The following is a 22,600-nucleotide window of genomic DNA, read 5'->3' as shown; positions in this document are numbered from 1 at the left end:
TCACGTTTGTGGTCTAACACCAGCTCCGGCAGGATACACGTTTCAAATCTGACATAATGTAGTCACAAAACAGAAAATAAAATTATTTTTTCTACCTTTTGTTGTCTGGTCAACATTCAAATCTTATTGGTCCCAGGCTCTGGTTGTCTTCTGATAACTTGCTTGCTAGGGTCTCCTTCTTTCTCTGTGCTAGCCATCAATCTTCTATCTCTGTCCTCCCTTTCCATTTCCCTTTCCTCCCCCGGAGGTCTGGTATCTTTCCTTTTTTCGACTCCATCCACAGATCCACCTTTCATCTAGCATCTCTCCCTTCTTCCCCACCACCCCAGGGTCCACCATCTCTCCCTTTCTTTTCCCAACTACCCTCCTATCCAGAATCTCTATCCCCCCTCCACACCATCCCTTGTGTCCAACTTATCTCCCTTTCTGTTCCTTCCCTCCCTAAATCCCATTGTCCATCATCTCTCTCCCTCTCCTCTATTTTTAGACCCATTATTTCTTTCCCCCCAAAGTCCAGCATATGCACGTCTCTTTAACCCCACTTCCCTCCCTCCCTCCCTGTACTTCTTTACCAGGGCCCCCCCTGAAGGCCTGCCTGCTGTCTCCCCCTGAAGGCTTGTCCCATCCCCCACACTGAAGGACTGCTCACACACACAACCCCCCAGAAGGCCTGCATGTTCCCCCTGGCCTCCCACTGTTGTCTGGCTTCCCTCTTTCTTACCTTATAGGATCAGCCTGCAGAGAAGATTGCGGTACTAGTGATCTTTGCAAACTACTTCGAGCTGTTTCCTCTGCAGCGGTCCTGCCCCTCCTCTGATATAAGAGGCAGGATTGCGGCGAAGGAAACAGCTGCGAAGCAGTTTGAAATGATTGATAGTATCGCAATCTTCTCTGCAGGCTGCTCCTATAAGGTAAACGGTGCAGGGAGGTCAGGGGGGGGGAAGCAGGAGGTCAGGGGGGAAGCCAGACGCCAGTTGGGAGGAACCGGACGCCGGGGGGGGGAACAGGACTGCAGCACTTCGCAACTGACCCTCCCCCCTCGTCCTCTAAAGCAGGTGCGGCAGCAGCCGGCCAGCAAGAGCAGCGCTGCCGCTCCTGCTTTAGGGGGCGAGGGGGGGAGGGTCAGCCGAATCGGGAAGCCGATTTTTTTTGTTTTAAATCGATTTGATCGATTCGAATCGTGAATCAGGCAGCACTAGTCACAACCCATTTATCTCCGGATTCATCTACCGCTGATGACAAGGAACTTAATTTTCTTAATTAGCTAAATCAGTGCTGATAATTGAAAGTGCCATTAAAAAAAGTGAAAAAAAATTAACCAGTAGGCATCTACACCAAAGTGCCTTCCAGTAAATAGGCGTGGTTGAAGCAGATTTAGGGTGGATTTTGGACATGGTTTGACTAAGGCAACAATAGGTGCCTAACTTAGGTGCACTCTTTTAGGCCAAGAAAACTCTGACCTAAATGACAGTGCACCTAAGCTTTCAACCATTCTTCCGGTATGTGAAAGGAAAGCAGCCGGCGAGGGAGGAGGTGGGACCTTTGGACGAGGGAGACAGGAAGGGAGTGGTGAAGGAGGAAAAAGAGGTGGCTGATAGACTAAACACGTTCTTCTCGTCGTTCTTTACAAAAGAAGACACATCCAATGTGCCTGAGCCGGAAACAATCTTCAAGGGAAATCAAGAGGGAAAATTATCGTACTTCGAGGTAAGCCTCGAAGACATGCTCAATCAGATAGATAGATTAAAAATTGACAAATCTCCGGGCCCAGACGGAATCCACCCAAGAATACTGAAAAAGCTCAGAGACTAAACAGCAGAGTTACTGCGACAGATTTGTAATCTATCCTTGAGAACAGGGGTAATCCCGGAGGACTGGAGGATAGCAAATGTTACGCCTATCTTCAAAAAAGGATCGAGAAGGGACCCGGGGAACTACAGACCGGAGAGCTTAACCTCAGCTCCAGGGAAGATGGCCGAATCATTAATCAAGGAAAGTATCAATGAACACATAGAAAAAAATAATCTGTTGAGAACAAGCCAGCATTGTTTCTGTAAAGGAAGATCACGCCAAACGAATCTACTGCATTTCTTTGAGAGGATAAGCAAAGAACTGGACAAAGGTGACCCTACAGACATCGTATATCTGGATTTCCAAAAAGCTTTTGACAAGGTTCCCCACGAGCGCCCACTAAGGAAGCTGTGGAGTCACGGGGTGGAAGGGGACGTGCACAGATGGGTCAAAAATTGGATGGCAGACAGGAAGCAAAGGGTAGGAGTAAAGGGACACTACTCTGACTGGAAAGGGGTCACGAGTGGTGTCCCACAGGAGTCAGTGCTGGGACCGTTGCTGTTCAATATATTCATTAATGACCTGGAAACAGGGACGAAGTGCGAAGTTATAAAATTTGCAGACGACACAAAACTCTCCAGTAGGGTTAGAACTGTTGAGGAATGCAAAGATCTACAAAGTGACCTGAACAAACTGGGTGAGTGGGCAAATAGATGGCAGATGAGCTTCAATGTAGAGAAATGTAAAGTCTTGCACATAGGGAAAAGGAACCCAATGTACAGGCAGAAAAATTAACATCCATAGAAGTGAGCCTTGAGGACGTTCGTAGGCAGATAGAAAAACTAAAAACTGACAAATCCCCGGGTCCGGATGGCATACATCCAAGGGTTCTGAAGGAATTAAAGGAGGAGATAGCGGAACTACTGCAGCAAATTTACAACTTATCCCTGAAAACAGGCGAGATCCCGGAAGATAGCCAACGTTACGCCCATCTTTAAAAAGGGATCAAGAGGTGACCCGGGAAACTACAGGCCGGTGAGCCTGACTTCGGTTCCGGGGAAAATGGCAGAAGCACTGATAAAAGAAAACATCGATCAACATTTTGAAAAACATGAACTTCTGATAACCAGCCAGCATGGTTTCTGCAAGGGAAGATCGTGCCGAACGAACTTATTGCACTTCTTCGAAGGGATCAACAAACGGATGGACAAAGGAGACCCCATAGACATCATATATCTAGATTTCCAAAAAGCCTTTGACAAGGTGCCCCATGAACGTCTACTCCGGAAACTGAAGAACCATGGGGTGGAAGGAGACGTACATAGATGGATCAGAAACTGGTTGGAGGGTAGACAACAAAGGGTAGGAGTGAAGGGTCACTACTCCGACTGGAGGAGGGTCACGAGTGGTGTCCCGCAGGGCTCGGTGCTCGGGCCGCTGCTATTTAATATCTTCATAAATGATCTAGAAACAGGAACGAAGTGCGAGATAATAAAATTTGCGGATGACACCAAACTATTTAATGGAGCTCGGACTACAGAGGACTGCGAAAAGTTGCAAAGGGACTTGAACAAATTAGAAGAATGGGCGGCGAAATGGCAGATGAAGTTCAACATTGAGAAATGTAAAGTATTACATGTGGGGAGCAGAAACTCGAGGTACAACTATACAATGGGAGGGATGTTATTGAATAAGAGTACCCAGGAAAGGGACTTGGGGGTAATGGTGGACATGACAATGAAGCCGTCGGCACAGTGTGCAGCGGCCGCTAAGAGAGCGAATAGAATGCTTGGTATAATCAAAAAGGGTATTACAGCCAGAACGAAAGAAGTTATCCTGCCGTTGTATCGGGCGATGATGCGCCTGCATTTGGAGTACTGCGTCCAATATTGGTCGCCGTATCTTAAGAAGGATATGGCGTTAGTCGAGAGGGTTCAAAGGAGAGCAACACGTCTGATAATAGGTATGGAAAACCTGTCATATTCTGAGAGATTGGAGAAGCTGGGTCTCTTTTCCCTGGAGAAGAGGAGACTTAGAGGGGATATGATAGAGACTTACAAGATCATGAAGGGCATAGAGAGAGTAGAGAGGGACAGATTCTTCGAACTTTCGAAAAATAAGAGAACAAGAGGGCATTCGGAAAAGTTGAAAGGGGACAGATTCAAAACAAATGCTAGGAAGTTCTTCTTTACCCAACGTGTGGTGGACACCTGGAATGCGCTTCCAGAGGACGTTATAAGGCAGAGTACGGTACTGGGGTTCAAGAAAGGATTGGACAAATTCCTACTGGAAATGGGGATAGAGGGGTATAGATAGAAGATTACTGCACAGGTCCTGGACCTGTTGGGCCGCCGCGTGAACGGACTGCTGGGCATGATGGACCTCGGGTCTGACCCAGCAGAGGCATTTCTTATGTTCTTATGTTCTTACAGCTATACGATGGGAGGGAAGGTATTGGGGGAAGGCAACCTTGAAAAAGACTTGGGGGTATTGGTGGATACAATGATGAAGCCAGCGGCACAATGTGCAGCGGCCTCAAAAAAGGCAAATAGAATGTTGGGCATTATCAAAAAAGGTATCACTACCAGAACGAAGGAAGTTATTCTGCCGCTGTATCGAGCGATGGTGCGCCCGCATCTGGAGTACTGCGTGCAATACTGGTCGCCGCACCTTAAGAAGGATATGATGATGATCGAGAGGGTCCAGAGGAAAGCAACAAAAATGATTAAGGGTATGGAAAACCTTGCTTATACTGAAAGGCTGGAGAAGATGGGGCTCTTTAGCCTGGAAAAACGGAGATTTAGAGGGGACATGATTGAGACATATAAAATCATGAAAGGTATAGAAAAGGTAGAGAGGGACAGATTCTTCAGGCTAGCAGGGACATCAAAAACAAGAGGGCACTCAGAAAAACTGAAAGGAGACAGATTCAAGACAAATGCTCGGAAGTACATCTTCACTCAGAAGGTGGTGGACACCTGGAATGCGCTTCCAGGAGAGGTGATAGGACAGAGTACAATAATGGGTTTCAAAAAGGGCTTGGATGACTTCTTGAAGGAGAAAGGGATTACAGGGTATAGATAGAGGGGTACTATACAAGGTACTTCAGGATAGGGCATAAACAATTCAGGTGGTGGGAACTTACAGGTCAAGGACCTGGAGGGCCGCCGCGGGAGCGGGCTGCTGGGCGCGATGGACCCCTGGTCTGACCAGCAGAGGCAATACTTATGTTCTTATGTTAACCCCCTAAGACTGCTTAGGTGCCACTAGGCACGAGTTTATAAATGGCACCTAGCAGCAAGACACCATTTAAAGAATCAGGGCCTAAAAGTTATTTTTCAGAGACATGGCAAGCATATCTTAATGAGGATAAAGCACAGTTACTTACCGTAACATGTGTTATTGAGGGACAGCAGGCAGATATTCTTAACTGATGGGCGACGGCGCCCCCGTACGGACAATTTTAGAGTGATTGCACTCTAAGAACTTAGAAAGTTCTAGTTAGGCCGCACCGCACATGCATGAGTGCCTTCCCGCCCGATGGAGGCGCACGGTCCCCAGTTAGGATAAGCCAGCTAAGAAGCCAACCCGGGGAGGTGGGAGGGACGTAAGAATATCTGCCTGCTGTCCCTGGATAACACCTGTTACAGTAAGTAACTGTGCTTTATCCCAGGACAAGCAGGCAGCATATTCTTAACTGATGGGTGACCTCCAAGCTAACAAAAAGAGGGATGGAGGGAAGGTTGGCCATTAAGAAAATAAATTTTGTAAAACAGATTGGCCGAAGTGTCCATCCCATCTGGAGAATGCATCCAGACAATAATGAGATGTGAAAGTAGCAGCCTTGCAGATTTCCTCAATAGGAGTTGATCTGAGGAAAGCTACAGACGCTGCCATAGCTCTAACCTTATGGGCCGTGACAGAACCTTCCAGTGTCAGTCCAGTCTGAGCATAACAGAACGAGATGCAAGCAGCAAGCCAATTGGATAGCATATGTTTAGAAACAGGATGTCCCAACTTATTTGGATCAAAGGACAGAAAAAGTTGGGAAGACGATCCGTGAGGCTTAGTGCGCTCTAAATAGTAAGCCAAAGCACACTTACAGTCCAAAGTATGCAAAGCCTATTCTCCAGGATGAGAATGAGGTTTCGGGAAGAATACAGGCAGGACAATGGACTGGTTAAGATGAAATTCAGATACAACCTTAGGGAGGAACTTTGGATGTGTACGCAGAACCACCTTGTCATGGTGAAAGACTGTGAAAGGTGGATCGGCAACTAGTGCATGTAACTCACTGACCCTCCTGGCAGAGGTGAGAGCAATAAGGAGGACCACTTTCCAAGTGAGAAATTTGAAATGAGCTGTGGCCAATGGTTCAAAAGAAGGCTTCATTAATGCGGAAAGAACCACATTAAGATTCCAGACCACAGGAGGGGGCTTGAGAGGTGGTTTCACATTGAAAAGTCCCCGCATGAATCTGGAAACCCAAGGATGAGCAGTAAGAGGTTTTCCGTGAACTGGCTCATGAAAAGCAGTAATGGCACTGAGGTGGACTCTGAGAGAAGTAGATTTGAGACCAGAGTTAGACAAAGAAAGGAGATAATTCAACACTAGTTCTACTGCTAGCGAAGTTGGATCATGATGATGCAGAAGGCACCAGGAAGAAAACCGGGTCCACTTCTGTTGATAGCATTGAAGAGTAGCCAGCTTCCTGGAAGCAACAAGAATAGAACGGACCGGCTGAGAAAGAAGTGAATGAGCCGAGGTCAGCCCGAGAGATACCAAGCTGTCAGGTGCAGAGACTGTAGGCTGGGATGTAGGAGGGACTGCTGATGCTGAGTAAGCAGAGAAGGAAACAGTGGAAGAAGTATGGGCTCCCTGGAACTGAGTTGAAGTAGAAGGGAGAACCAATGCTGTCTGGGCCACCGTGGAGCGATGAGAATCATGGTGGCTTGTTCCCTCCGGAGCTTGAACAAGGTCCGCAAAATGAGAGGCAGAGGAGGAAATGCATAAAGGAATAGATTGGTCCAATCCAGGAGAAATGCATCTGCTGCCAGACGGTGAGGGGAGTAGAGTCTGGAGCAAAATTGGGGTAGTTGATGATTGTGAGGAGCTGCAAAAAGGTCCACCTGAGGAGTGCCCCATTGAGCGAAAATGGACTGGAGAGTTATGGGATCGAGAGTCCATTCGTGGGGTTGGAGAATTCTGCTGAGATTGTCTGCTAAGGAATTTTGCTCTCCCTGGATGTAGACAGCTTTCAGGAACAAATGGCGATTGGGCCTCCTGACACAATAGTCGAGAGCCCGTCCCACCCTGTTTGTTGATGTAGTACATTGCTACTTGATTGTCGGTGCAAAGTAGTAAAACTTGAGGAAAAGAGGAGATGCTGAAAAGCCTTGAGGGCATAAAACATTGCTCTGAGTTCCAGGAAATTGATGTGATGTTTCTTTTCCTGGGCAGTCCAAAAACCTTGGGTTTGGAAATTGTTCAAGTGAGTTCCCCAGGCATATGTGGATGCATCTGTGGTGATGACTAGATGATGAGGAGGCAGATGGAACATAAGGCCTCTGGAGAGATTGTAAGATTTCAACCACCATTGCAGAGACTGTCGAAGAGACGATGTCACAGATATGTTGTCGCGAACAAGGATCCGTCGCCTGGGACCACTGCGTAGCTAGGGTCCATTGAGGAGTGCGCAGGTGAAGACATGCGAAGGGGGTGACATGAACTGTCGAGGCCATGTGACCCAAGAGTATCATCATTTGTTTTGCAGAGATGGACAGCTGTGAGAGCACCTGCTGACAGAGATGAAGAAGAGTTTTAAGGCGATTGGATGGAAGAAAAGCCCTCATGAGAACAGTGTCCAAGATCGCTCCGATGAACTGAAGCCGCTGAGTAGGGATGAGATGCGACTTGGGCAGATTGATCTCGAAACCCAGAAGTTGGAGAAATAGGATGGTCTGGTTGGTGGCATGAAGCACTTCCTGAGATGAAGGAGCCTTGATTAACCAGTCGTCCAGGTAAGGGAAGACTTGAAGATGATGAGAGCGTAGAAAAGCAGCCACCACAATGAGACACTTTGTGAATACCCTGGGAGAGGAGGCAAGACCGAAGGGTAACACTTTGTACTGGTAATGACAGCGATTGATCATGAAGCGGAGATACTGTCTGGAGGCCAGATTGACCGGGATGTTAGTGTAGGCCTCCTTGAGATCGAGGGAGCATATCCAGTCGCCCTGAGTGAGAAGAGGATAAAGTGTGGCCAGAGAAAGCATTTTGAACTTTTCCTTGACCAAGCATTTGTTGAGATCTCGGAGATCTAGAATGGGTCTGAGGTCTCCGGTTTTTTGGGGGACCAGAAAATAGCGGGAGTAGAATCCCTGCCCCTTCTGGTCTAGAAGAACTTCCTCTATGGCGTTCAGAAGAAGGGATTGGACCTCCTGAAGGAGTAGGGAGGACTGAGGCATGTTCAAAGCAGACTCTTTTGGAGGATTTGGGGTGGGAAGAGTCTGAAAATTGAGAGAATAGACGTGGCGAATAATGTTTAGAACCCACTGATCTGAGGTGATGATCTCCCAATGGTTTAGGAAAATGGATAGACGACCTCCGATTGGTTGGGGCAGAAGAGAAGATGGAGGTAGACTGGCTATGTCCTGGAGAAGAAATTCAAAAGGGTTGAGTGGGTTTAGGTGGTACAGGTTGTTTCACAACCTGCTGTTGTTGAGCCCGAGGTTGTTGGCGTTGTGGTTGACGTTGACGCCTAGGTTGTTGCTGAGCCGGAGGAAGAGGCCAAGCAGAGTAGCGACGTTGATAGGACTGCTGGCGAAAAGTACGAGAAGGTGGAGGCTTCTTCTTGTTCTTTAATAGTATGTCCCAGCGAGTCTCATGGGGGAATAGCTTTTGAGTGGTAGAATCTAAAGAGTCCCCAAACAACTCGTCTCCCAAGTATGGAGCGTTGGCAAGGCGGTCCTGGTGGTTAACATCAAGTTCAGAAACTCTAAGCCAAGCTAGACGTCTCATTGCAACCGCCATGGCCGTGGCCCTAGAAGTGAGCTCGAAGGTGTCGTATATTGAAAGCACCATGAATTTGCGAAGTTGCAATAGACTAGAAGTGTACTGATGGAATAAGGGAAGCTTTCGATCAGGAAGGTATTTCTCAAACGAGGAAAGCTGTTGGATAAGATGCTTCAGGTAAAATGAAAGGCATAATTACCTGAGCGGTTAGCCAGCATAGCGTTTTGATAGAGACGCTTGCTAAACTTATCCATGGCTTTACCCTCTGCCAGGAGGGACAGATGCATAGACACTAGCGCCAGTAGACTTTTTCAAGGTGGATTCTACCAGCAATGATTCGTGTGGAAGTTGAGGCTTGTCAAAGCCCGGAATGGAAATAACCTTATATAAAGTGTCCAACTTCCGAGGAGCACCGGGAATGGTTAAAGGTGTCTCCAGGTTCTTATAGAAAGTCTCTCGTAATATATCATGCAGGGGTAGCTTGAGAAATTCCCTAGGCGGCTGATCAAAGTCCAAAGCTTCAAGAAAAGCTTTAGACTTTTTAGATTCAGCCTCCAAAGGAATAGAGAGAGACTCACACATTTCCTTTTAAGAAAGATGTAAAGGAAGATGAATCAGACTTGGCAGAAGGATCTCGGCCAGCAGGTTCTTCCTCAGGGGAGGATGCCTCTTCTCCGGACAACAGAGGTTCTTCTGAGTCATCCCAAAGATCTGGATCCCTGACTTGGGAAGCACGACCCCGGGATTCCGGGGTCGAAGACTCAGTATGACTGGTTTTGCGCGCCGACTTCCCGGAGCTCAGAGAAGCGGTACCCGGGGAAGTAAAAGGTTGGCGGTGCCGAGAAGGATCAGACATCAGTGCGGGGTCAGTTGTTTGGACCGCACGATGGAGGCTTCTCGGTTCGGCAGACAATACCGGCATGGAGGTCGAAGAAGAAGAATAAACCGGTACCGATAGAGCCAAAGCCAACAATAAGGGCTGCTCCACGGCAGGAGGCTCAGACCGGACCGGAACTGGAAGGCTCGGTGCCAACAGAGCAGGAAGGAGCTGTTGTAACTGCTCTTTAAGTTGGACCTGAAGGATAGCCGCAATACGGTCAATCCAAGAAAGGCACAGGTACCGCTTTCTTTTTCTGCGGTACCTGTGGTGCCGCTCGACGCCCAGAGGATGAGGAGGCCGAGGAGGATGCACTCATCTCTATAGGGGCGGAGCGTTTACGAGGGCGCCTCGCGGTCGGCAGGATTGGACTCTCTGCCACAGCGACCGGAGGACGCTCCAGTGAGGAAGGCTTCTTAGCCGGCTTACCTGAAGGGTGCGACGCCGCAGCGGTGTCTAGCGGTGTCGATGAAGTGGGTGCCGGCTTAGAAGTCGTCGACACCGGTGTGGATGCCGAGGGTTCAGTCATCGCGGTACCGAATAGAAGTTTCTGTTGGATTTGGCGATTTTTTTAAGGTACGTTTTTTAAGTGTAGCACAATGGGTGCAGGTGGAAGCCCTGTGATCCGGACCCAGGCACTGAAGACACCAATTGTGCGGGTCGGTCGAAGAGATGGGGCGCGCACACCGCTGGCACTTTTTTAAAAAAAAAAACCCACCCCAAACTCATGCTATGTATTTTTTTTCCAGTAGTAGCTCAAGATGAGATATTCAGGTACAATACTTCAATGTCTCAGGAGGGTTTATATGCTATGTGAGGCAGTAAAGGATTACATGCCTTGGAGAACAGACAAAAGTTTGCATTCATACAACAATGAAGGAGCAGAGATGGCCAAGATGGAAATACATAAGGTCCAGCAGTGAAATCAATTTATCATTTACAGTCTCAATATCAGTGATTAAAGCTACAGCCTCAGTACCCTGAGATTGGGAATTCAATCCCAGCCTGCTCCTTTTGACTCTGGGCAAGTCACTTAATCCCTCTATTGCCCCAGTTACTACAGTTAGATTGTGAGTCTGCAGGGACAGAAAGGGGAAACTCTTTTGAGTACCTGATTGCAATTCAATGTATAGGAACCGCGTTGGGTTAATCTCTTTAAGAAAAGGGAGTAAACTAACATAGCAATCACTATGGGAATGTGCGTCAGCAATTTTGAGTAGTGAGACTGCATGGGACAGGAGTACGGAGTATCACTTTGGCCCTGGCTCACCACTGGGCTTAAGGTTGGCCAGGGGAGAGGCTTGTAATGGATCTGAAAGGACAAATACTCAAATAAACCGACAACCTCCCGCCACCCCCTCCCCAATTTTTGGCCCCAACATCTAGGCTTATATTCAAGTATATACAATATATCCATACAATAAAAAAAAGATAGAAGTAGGAATACATTTCATTTAATAGAAATAGAAGCAGTTTCTATAAACATGAAAGAGATATAGGTGAAATTACATAACCAGTCAAGCAACAGTACTTTTCATATTGCAAATATTTTAGTTCTCATTATAAAGTATGATACACATTTAAAGAGTTTCTAAAGTAGCAGTTAAAGATATCTGATGTGTAGATATTTTCATTAGAGTTATCATTAATTGATAACTTTTAGAAAGTTAAGAGTAAAACCGATATTTTTAAATCTGTATCAAACCTATTTTTGTTTGTACTTTACAGAGTAGATGGATTTTAAAATTGATGAACTGTGTGAATTCATCCAGCTTCAAAACAACTAGGTAAATACTGTATGTATTTCCTAAGGATTTAAGAGTTGTTTCTAATCTCATATCAATGTTCTAATTTTCCATCAAATATCTATATTTATTAATTTTACAACTTATCTATATTTTTGGCTCTTATTTTGTACATAGATGCAATGCAATATATCCATATTTCATTCATTATTTTCATTTATTTATCACATCTATATGTGTATAGCCACCCTTGAATTATTTTGAATTTAATTCTAATTTCATTAATGATATTTTGGCCTACGTATACAGTTTTAATTATTTTACTTTTTTTTTAAAATAAGGTTCATATCACATAGATTCTGTACATATCTTATGTATGCAATATATTTGCACAGATTATCATGGACCCCTGACACAAGCACTTCACTTACAACATAGTCATGTCAAATCTTTTGTCTGAACTTCTATGACAAGCTTTGAGATCAAATTGGTTTCATTGCTGGACTTTCAAAATACATCTTAAATTAAACAATTTGCCCATGGTCACAAAATAGTCAGCAGAATTTAAGTCCTAGCTTCCTTGATTCTCAACCCACTGTTTTAATCAAGAGACTACTCCTTAACTTCACTACTGATCAAAGTGTAAAATTTTTCAAGCCTTACCTATAAGTGTGATAGGAGCAATGTGTTTTATTCTCATCTGACACTTCACCTGTCTTCCTATGTTCTTTTTGGCTGTTCTCTGACGAGCTACAAGTTTAGCTATCTGTGCAGTTTCTTTGCAAGCCATAGCAGAGCAAATAAGCTGGTACCCCATAGAGAGAAAGAGAGAGACATTAATGTACTTCATTTTTCAGTTTTACAAAAAATCTAAGCAAACAGCACAAACAATGTAATGTAAAAATAAAAAGATAGTAATTTCAAAAATTGGTTAAATTACATATTAAAAACAGTACAGAAGATTTAACAAGGTACTCTGGGACAACATACGTCTAATACTTCAAATTTAATTAAAAGCTACCAATATGTAATGTGTATCTCTAGCAAATTTAAAATTTATGAAAAATTATTTTTATTCTCTCAAATGGAGGCCTGCCAAGCATAAAACTGATATTTATTAGGAATCTTTCAGGATAGTTCTGGTATTTTTTTGGTCCAAAAAAGTCTAACTTTTACAAAGGACTAACTTTTACAAAGTTCTATGCACAACTAGAAAATGTCCAGGGGCCAGATCACCAAACTGTTTGAAATTTGGAGCCAAGTGCTTGACTAATATAGAAACATGACGGCAGATAAAGGCCAAATAGTCCATCTCTCTGCCCATCCGCAGTAACCATTATCTCTTTCTCTCTCCAAGGGATCCCATGTGCCTATGCCAGGCCCTCTTGAATTCAGATACAGTCTCTGTTTCCACCACCTCTACCGGGAGGCTGCTCCACACATCTACCATCCTTTCTGTAAAAAAAAGTATTTCCTCAGATTACTCCAGAGTTCATCCTATGCCCTCTCATTACAGAGTTTCCTTTCAAATGAAAGGGACTCGACTCATGCACATTTATACTATGTAGGTAATTAAACTTCTCTATCATATCTCCCCTCTCCCACCTTTCCTCCAAAGTATACAGATTGAGATCTTTAAGTCTGTCCCCATACGCCTTATCACGAAGACTACACACCATTTTAGTAGCCTTCCTCTGGAGCAAATCCATCCTTTTTATATCTTTTCGAAGATGCAGTCTCCAGAATTGTACACAATACTCTAAATGAGGTCTCACCAGAGTCTTATACAGAGGCATCAATACCTCCTTTTTCCTACTGGCCATACCTCTCCCTATGCAACCTAATATCACCTTTTCAACCTGTTTAGCCACCTTAAGATCATCACATACAGTCACAAGTCCCGCTCTTCCATCGTGCACATAAGGTCTTCACCCCCTAAACTGTACCGTTCCCTCTGGTTTTTGCAGCCCAAATGCATGACCATGCATTTCTTAGCATTAAATTTTAGATGCCAAATTTCAGACCATTCTTCAAACTTCGCCAGGTCTTTCTTTATATTATTCGCACCATCCGGCGTGTCTACTCTATTGCAGATTTTGGCATCATCAGCAAAGAGGCAAATCTTACCCGACAACCCTTCAGCAATATAGTTTATAAAAATGTTAAAAAGAACAGGCCCATGAACAGAACCTTGAAGCACACCTTTCCTCAAAGCGATCTCCATTGATCACTACCCTCTGTCGTCTTCCACTCAACCAGTTCTTGACCCAGTACGTCAATTTGGGATCCATCCCAAGGGCACTCAGTTTATTTATTAGACATCTGTGTGGAACACTGTCGAAGGCTTTGCTAAAATCTAAATATACCACATCTAGCGCACATCCTCTAACCCAGGCATGTCCAACAGGTAGATCGTGATCTACCTGTAGATCGCAGAATGGTCAGAGATAGATCGCCAGCCCCACTTGGCTCCATCTCTCCAGCAGCTCACCCCGTTGCTAGGAGAGAGCTCGTGCCGGCAAGTCGTCTGCCGAGGGCTTGCCGCCGCTACTGATCCTTTGCCTGTCTTTTTTCCCTACATGCGGGAATCTTGCCTGCGGGTGTACTTGGGGCGCTTGTTGTTTTTATGCCAATAGTTTATGGGTATTCCAGGGGGCCGTCGTCCGTGCCCCGCCTCAGGCCCGGCATCATATCTGGTCTCCTGCCTCTCAGAATCATCCATTCCTGCCCCAATACCTCTTAGAAGTGTGCTATATATTGGGCGATATCTATTTGCCCAGGCTTTCCCTGAATACACGTACCGTATTAGTTGTGTCATGTGCTGGTTGTTGGTTGCTTTATAGTTTGCTTTCATTAAATGTTTTCGGGCAGAACAAAGTGTCAAGAATTTGGTGACTTTGGTGGGCTTTTCCAATTTTGTTCTAACTTGCCTATGCCTTGCCTTCGAATTGGTTCAAACCACTGACTTTTGTTTGCCTCTACAATTTTATTTTGCCTAGCCTTTGCATTGATTCCACACTGCAATTTTATTTTGTCTTGCCTTTGCGTTGATTCTACACTGTGTGCAGAATTTATTAAATCGCATGTGGTGGTATTTGAACTTGTTTGGCGGTATTTGATTTTATCTGGTTTGCTGGACAGGTGTTTGAGTTTTGATGATTGTTTGGTGGAATTTGATTATTGGTGCCAGTATGATGAATTCTTATTTTTACTTTTAGAACTGCATGGGTGGTTTTGGCATCTCCAGTCCTCGTATTGCACATCATCCAGAGATCTTCAGTTCCTGTTGATCTTTAATACTTTGGAACAGTGACAGTTTTGGACCAGACTCAGCCAGTGTTTATACTAACTTAGCAGATTTGGCCTTCTTAACATCCAGCCACCCCAGTATAACCAAGATGAGTGTTCCAAAGAAGAGCAAAGCCTACCACTTTCATGATGAATGGGAAATGGACTACTTCGTCATCATGGTGAAAGACAATTGTTGTCTAATTTGTAATGCCCCAGTATCCTTGCCCAAAAAGGGTAATCTGAAATGTCATTATAAGGCTCTGCATAGGAATAAGTTTGATGCTGATTTTCCACCCAAAAGTGAAATTCGTAAAATGAAGCTTAAAGAACTTAAATTGAAATTGGCTACTCAGCAACAGTGGATGGTGAACATTCAGTCAATGCAACCATTGCATCCTTCAATGTCAGCAACCTGATCGCAAAGAAATGTAAACCTTTCACTGAAGGGGAATTTGTAAAAGATGGTTTTCTTGAAGCAGCTGATAATCTTTTTGAAGGATTTAAAAATAAGAAAGATCATAGCTGCTATTCAAGATGTACAATTGTCAAGAAACACTGTTGTGCGGTGAATTTAAAAAAAAAAAAAAATGTGTGGAGACACAACTGAACAATTGTTGGAGAATGTTTCAAATTGTGTTGCTTTCTCACTCCAACTGGATGAATCTATAGACATAAGAGACATAGCCCAGTTACTAGTCTTTATCCGGATGGTTTTTGAAGACTTCAGTGTTAAAGAAGAACTACTTGGAATGATTTCTTTAAAAGAACATAAAACCCAAGAATTGCCGCTGCTGGGTCAGACTAGTGGTCCATCGTGCCAGCAGTCCACTCACGCGGCAGCCCCCAGGTCAAAGACCAGCGCCCTGAAACTAGCCCTACCTGCGTATGTCCTGCCTCACCTCTGTACCATGCTCTCCTGTATTTTGATGATCTTACATTGTATCTGTATTCGCTGATTGTCCAGCTCTTCTTTGTTGTAAACTGCCTCAAACTACCACAGCTTTGGCGGTATATAAGAATAAAATTATTATTATTATTCAGAACAAATATCAGTCGAACCGCAGTATTCTGAATTATTCTCAGTCTTCTTAAAATTTTTTGGGAAGATCCCAAATAAATGATGTTACAGTAATCCAGAATGGGTAAGGTCAATGATTGCACCAATAGTCTAAAACACTGTTCTTCAACCGTTGGTCCGTGGACCAGTGCCGGCCCGCAGGAAATTTCTGCTGGTCCGCGCAGGGCCGGCGAAATCATGGGGAGCCTCCGACAGTGGCTTTCTCCCCTCTCTGCAGCTCTCCTTACTTACCAGCGCAGCGATTCACAAAGGCAGCCTTGGGGCTTTTGCTGAGTCGTGGCCATCTCCAATGATGCAACTTCCTCTTTCCTCAGAGGCGGCACGACCAACAAAGGACACAAGACTGCCTTCCTGAATCGCTGTGCTGGCAAATAAAGAAAGCTGCTGGGAGGGGAGAAAGCCACTGTTGGAGGCTGGGAAGCTGCTGGGCAAGGGGAAAAAAGGGACAGCTGCTACTGGACCTGGAGAGATGCTGCTGGGAGGGGAGGAGGGAAAGGAGTCTGGGAAGTTTCTGGACAAGGGAAAAAAAGGGACAGCTGCTACTGGAGCTGGAGAGGGAGGAGATATGCTGCTGGGAGGGGGGAAAGGGAAGAGAATTACTGCTGGACCGGAGGAGGATGGAAGAGAGAAAGAAAAAAGGAAGGAAACCAGCTGGCAGGGAGATTACAGGAGGGGAAAGGGAGAGACAGGCATGAGAAAGTAGAGAGATTGATGATGGGAAGGGGTCAGCAGAGAAATAAGCAGAGAGGGACTACGATGCTAGATCTAGTGTAGGAGAGAAAAATGAAGAGAGAAGTGAAGCTGAAATGAATCATGTAAAAAGGAGAGAGGGGGCACAGGCTGGATGGAAAGGGGAGAAGACAGATACCATATGGAAGGGGGAGAGGGCAGACAGTGGATGGAAGGGGCAGATGCTAGAAGGAAGAGAGTGAAAAGAAGATGAAAGCAGAAACCAGAGACAACAAAAGGTAGAAAAAAAATAATTTTATTTCTATTTTGTGATTAGAATATATCAGATTTGAAATACATATCCTGCTAGAGTTGGTGTTATATATAACTGGGGACTGCAAAGCCCGGGCAGTGCTTCTTTAGCTTCCAGCTGGCTTAGGGTACTCTCTGATCAGGGGCAGTTGCCCTAGTTGCACTCTCCTAACACTATTCCTGTCTGTTAGCAAGATATTTCTGTGTAGCATGGCTTATTCAGTTTTCTTGATAGTAGATATGTGAAGGAGAGGGGAGACAGGGTTTTGTTGATCCTTCCTCTATTATTTGTATTTATAAAATGATAATTGTACAGAATATTGTTTCTTTTTATACTTTAATAAAATACATTCAATATATAATCATAACTGAGGCTTGTGCAGATGGGATCAGATGATTTCTGGGGACCGAGCTCGCGGAATGGGGTTTTTAAATTTTAGTCCTAGAAGTTTGCCGGTCCACAAAATAATTCTTTTATTTCTGCCGGTCCATGGGTGTAAAAAGGTTGAAAAAAAAACACTGGTCTAAAAGACACTGGATCAAAATATTTTTTAATGGTCCATAGTTTCCATAATATATAGAAACATTTTTGTACCACCAAATTTGTATGATTGATCCAAGTCAATTGACGGTCAAGCGTGATTCCCAGAATTTTAATGGAATTGGTTAATGGATAGACATGTTCCTGTTATTTTAGCATTAGGACTGGCTAAGAGGTGATAAATTTCTCCGGAGCCTAAGGAAATACTTTTTTACAGAAAGGGTGGTAGATGCATGATGGAACAGTCTCCGTAAGAGGTGGTGGAGACAGAGACTGTGTTTGAATTCAAGAGGGCCTGGGATAGGCACGTGGGATCTCTGAGAAAGAAAGAGATAATGGTTACTGCGGATGGGCAGACTAGATGGGCCATTTGGCCTTTATCTGCCATCATGTTTCTATGTTTCTAATTGTGAGAATAATTCATCCTACTCTTCGCTGCACTCATTCGTTGAACAAAGGAGCGACTTCAGCTTGCGCCTTAGGCGTCATGCCACTAGACATGTTATCTTAAATAGGTTCTATTCTCCACCTGTTGTCAGGGGGAGAAGCTTAGCTCCCACACCAGTCCACTTCTCCCTTCCCCCTGCAGCTGCTGGATTTCCTTGGTCAGCTCCCAATATCAGAGAAATGTAAAGTGCTCAAGTGCCAAGGCTTGAGTAGAGAGTCATGTTATATATCTATACTGATAGATATAACTCTGGAAGGTATTACAGAATTAGAGCCGCTTGAGAAAAGATTATTTGGTTTTATGCTGTTGAGAAAAAAAATCTACACCTAAAACATTGATTATGCAAATTGGTCTAGTTTTTATTGCCTCAAATCAAGAAAAATAAAGATATCTAGCAGAATAATTGAATGGCAGCAGGAAGGAAAAAAAAAATTGATTTAATATTAGGATAACTTGTGTGATTACTCTATAGTAGGCTTACCTCACCGCTTTGGTTGGTTTCTACCTTGACAACCGTAGGAATACTTCTCAAGTATGCCTCTAAGGTAGGGTAGCCCAGCTGTTTAAATGGGATCCAGTCTCCTGTCAAGGATTTGTACTCTGTTTGCACATGGGGTAAGGCAACACCATTTTTATTTGACTGGAGTACTGCTCGTAGCATCTTTGCAATAAGGTCTTTATCCATTTCCTGCATCTTTACCTGTATAACATTAAAAGCTGTATAAAACAAACAGTCTCAAAATTGTAACAAAATTGTAAACTTGTTTTTTTTATATTTTTGTGTTGTTAGATTCTTTCTATGTCACAGCATGTTCAGAAGCAAATATTCATCATGGCTATGATATACATCAGGGTGGACAACAACTAGTCAATTAATTTTTAAAAATCAGATATTTTTTCATTTAAAGTTGAATTTTTTTTTAATAAAATAAGTTTTTGAGGGAAAATTATCTAAATATAATTTTCTATTTAAGATACAATATAGTCAAAGTTATTCATCAGGAAATAAGGATTAGTTTTTAATTATGTAGCATGAGGCTGTATATTCAAGCAATGTTTACATTTTTTGATAGTTCTATTCCATTAATCCATTCATTATGACACACACAGGCATTTAAATCAAGTCTGACTAGCGATTTTAAATCATGATTTAAAACAAATCCATCAAAAAATAAAGGGGTGGTGAAGCACAAAAATCAAACCAAAATTGGAAAGAGTGGAAAATCCACAAAATACTAGGATGACAGCAGGAGTTCAAAATAAAATCACTTTATTAAAAATATGGCAGCAAAATCCAGATGGAGTGGATATACTAAGGACCCAACATGGTCCGTGTTTTGGCAGCCTATATCTTCCTCAGGAGTCCTTAATGTGTGCGACATAGTGAGGTGAAATATAACTATATGTGCTCTGCACTATAGAATGACACAGGGAAAAGTTTGCCCCTGACTCCACAAGTTCAGCCCCGTTCCCGCCAGCTCAGTCTCTGTTTCCGCAAACCCCCTGGTCAGAGAGAGCCCTAAGCCAATCACAGAGCAGCACGACCAGGCAGGAAGCACAAAGGTTGCGCTCCTGTGTTCTGCATCGCTCTTCTAAGACAAAAGCAGTCATCCAGGAAACCATGCTGGACCACCGCCACTAAAAAAGGTACCGGGGGGGTACAGTGTATTCAGTCCATAAGACGCACCCACTTTTTGGGGGTGGTAAAAGTGCGTCTTATGGTCCAAAAATACGATATTTCAAATCGATATATTCTATTCACAAACTAGAAAACAAAATTCTTTTTTCTACCTTTTATTGTCTCGTCATTTTATTATCCCAGGACAAGCAGGCAGCATATTCCCACACATGGGTGACGTCACCGACGGAGCCCCGCAGCGGACAGCCTCGAAAGCAAACTTGCTTGAAGATCTCGAACTTTCGAGTGCTGCATCGCGCATGCACGCGTGCCTTCCCGCCCGAACTAGGGGGCGCATCTCCTGTGAGGATCCTCAGTTCGTTTAATTCCGTGGAGACAAGAAGACACGTTTTTCTACATCTCTGCAGCAATTTTGCCTTCTCTTCACCGCGGCTGTTTCTTTTTTTCAGAAAAGTTCGGTCGCTGTGCTCTACTATTTTATTTCTCCTTTTTATTACAAAAAATAAAAATAAAACAAATTTTTTGTTTCTTTTCTTCCTTGCCGGCCAGTGAGCCTTGGGCCTAGGCCCAATTGCTCCTTCTGTTCGACACAGACTTTATTTTTTCTATGTCCCGGCCTCTCACCGGGTTTAAACATTGTCGTCAGTGCAATCGTGTGATTTCGGTCACCGATCCCCACTGCCGCTGTCTCCTCGGGCCTTTCGACGCCGGTGCGACCAATTTTTTCAACTTTTCGGAGACATGGAGCAACCTTTGGATCCGACTTCGACCTCGGCGGCTGCCCCGGTCTCGAAGGCTTCGACTCCGACTACATTGACGACCACAGTCTCGAAGGCTTCGACCCAGGTTCCGGCTGGAGCTTCGGTCTCGAAGGCCTCGACCTTGCCTACTTCGGTTCCCTCGAAGACAGTGACATCGGTGAAGTCTTCCATGGGGGGTAAGTCTCCTGGTTCTCTTTCAGGTGCCGTACCCAAGAAGCCACCAGAGTCCTCATCACGCCCATCTTCCAAGCGTATCTCCAAGATAAGGAAATACTCACCTTCGAGGTCACCCTCTTCGGAGCGTACTGCTGCACCTACGAGATCAGAACCTTCTGTCTCGGTGCCGATGCTGGAGGACATGCTAAAATCTATATTGACCACTCAGATTTCCTCTTTAGTGGCTCAATTGGTCCCATCCTCGACTTGCCTCGGGTGGATCAGCCTGTCACCCAACCAGAGCTTCTAGTACCTCGAGGCCGATCCCGGACACCGAAGAGACTGCCTTCATCTGATTCTTCTCCGGAATCGCCTCCTCCAAAGCATCGGTCGAAGCATTCGAGACATCTTACTTCCAAGCTTTGGAGGGAGTCTTCTGCTTTGGATACCGAGACTTCTCTGCCTCGTTCTTCGAAGTACGGATCCCGACACCACCGAGCATCGACTCGAAGTACTTCTCGACCGAAGACTCCACCGTCGAAACCAACTCGTCAAGACACTTCTCCTCAGACCTTGACTCATTCGGTACCACGTATACCTGGGACTTCTCCATCCAGGAGCCTTAAGAGAAAACATTCTCTTACTCCACCACATAGTACAGCTTTTTCTGTAACTCTACGTCTGGAATCAGAACCACTCTCACCATATTCTAGAGAGGCTTCTCCTTCCTACTCAGCACTTCCTAAATCTCGCAGTATGTCTCCTGAGGAAGCATCTGATTCCAAGTCCATTTCATTTGCAAAATTTATCTTTGATATGGGACAAGCTCTCAAACTGGATCTCCATTCAGATTCTAAATATACTCCTGAATATTTAGCAGATATGGAACTTCCTCATCCACCTAAAGAGTCACTACGTTTACCGATGACTCCTGTTCTCAAACAAACCTTTGTTCGTAATATGGAGACTCCTTATTCCATCACTGCCATTCCATCTAAATTGGAATCCCGTTATCGAACTGTTCCATGTAAGGGTTATGAAAAATCTCAACTTTCTCATCAATCCTTGGTAGTAGAATCATCTTTAAAGAAAGCTCATCCTTCCAAAATCTACGCTTCAGTTCCTCCAGGCAGAGAAGGTCGTACCATGGATAAGTTTGGTAGTCGTTTATACCAGAACTCCATGATGGCAGAGTTCTTAATTATAGCTACATTTTTACATCTTACTTCAACCACTTTCTGAAGATATTACCATCTTTTTACCTGGATATCTCCACAACTCGTCTTTCGGAATTCAAACTCATCCTCAAGACTCTTTCTCAATTAAGACTCTTCGTGTTACAAGCCTCATATGATGCATTTGAACTCTCTTCTTGAGTCTCTGCCTTTGCTGTAGCCATGCGTCGTTTGGCATGGTTATGCATTGTTGACATGGATCCCAATCTTCAAGATCGATTGGCGAATCTACCTTGTCAGGGGAACGAATTGTTCGATGACTCTATTGAAGCAGCTACTAAGCGTCTCTCAGAACATGAATGCTCTTTTGCTTCCCTCATTCGACCAAAACCTAAACCTACACCAACTAGAGGTTTTAAACAGACTCCACGTCGTTATCCTCAGAAAACGACTCCTGCTTTTTCCAGGCCTCCTCCTCGTCGTCCTCCACAACAACAGCGCCAGCAAAAGTCTCAGACTCCTGCTGCCACCAAACCAGCTCAGTCTTTGAGCATTCCAATTTCTCTGTTTCCAAATTCTCCCCTCCCCATAGGGGGTCGACTTTCCACGTTTTATCACCAGTGGGAGCTCATTACATCAGATCTCTGGGTACTTACCATCCTACGAGAGGGATACTCTCTTCGGTTCCTTCAGGTGCCTCCAGATCGCCATCCAAGAGAGTGTCCTTCCAATCAGTCGCACCTTCCCCTTCTTCTTCAAGAAGCTCGGGCTCTTCTTCGCCTGCGAGCTGTAGAGGAAATTCCTCTTGCCCAAAGGAACTTGGGATTCTACTCCCGTTATTTTCTAGTTCCCCAAAAGATTTGCGACCTATTCTGGATCTCAGAGCTCTCAACAAATATCTAAGTCAAAGAGAAATTTCGAATGCTCATTCTGCCGACTTTGTATTCCTTGATGGATCACGGGGATTGGATGTGTTCCCTCGATCTCAAGGAGGCATATACTCATATCCCTATTCATCCAACTTTTCGCAAGTACCTCAGATTTCAAGTAGGAAGCCTTCATCTGCAATACCGAGTTCTCCCCTTCGGGTTGGCTTCTTCTCC

The 22,600-nt window shown here is 44.6% G+C and overlaps 1 protein-coding gene across 4 annotated transcripts in view; it reads right to left on the bottom strand.

Annotated features, from left to right (window-relative positions):
- The window catches only part of TDRD7 (tudor domain containing 7), a 719,490-nt gene that overhangs the window by 671,667 nt on the left and 25,223 nt on the right, over positions 1-22,600 (bottom strand). For all 4 annotated transcript variants that reach the window (XM_033917728.1, XM_033917758.1, XM_033917748.1 and 1 more), the window contains exons 2-3: positions 18,248-18,466; positions 12,091-12,232 (exon numbers count right to left, since the gene is read on the bottom strand). In XM_033917728.1, coding sequence (XP_033773619.1) covers positions 12,091-12,232; positions 18,248-18,460 — 355 coding nt within the window. In that variant the 5' untranslated portion in view covers positions 18,461-18,466. The remainder of the gene's footprint in view (positions 1-12,090; positions 12,233-18,247; positions 18,467-22,600) is intronic.

Source organism: Geotrypetes seraphini, chromosome 1 (assembly GCF_902459505.1).
Source record: "Geotrypetes seraphini chromosome 1, aGeoSer1.1, whole genome shotgun sequence".
NCBI lineage: Eukaryota > Metazoa > Chordata > Amphibia > Gymnophiona > Dermophiidae > Geotrypetes > Geotrypetes seraphini.
This window is presented reverse-complemented; position numbering and strand designations above follow the sequence as displayed.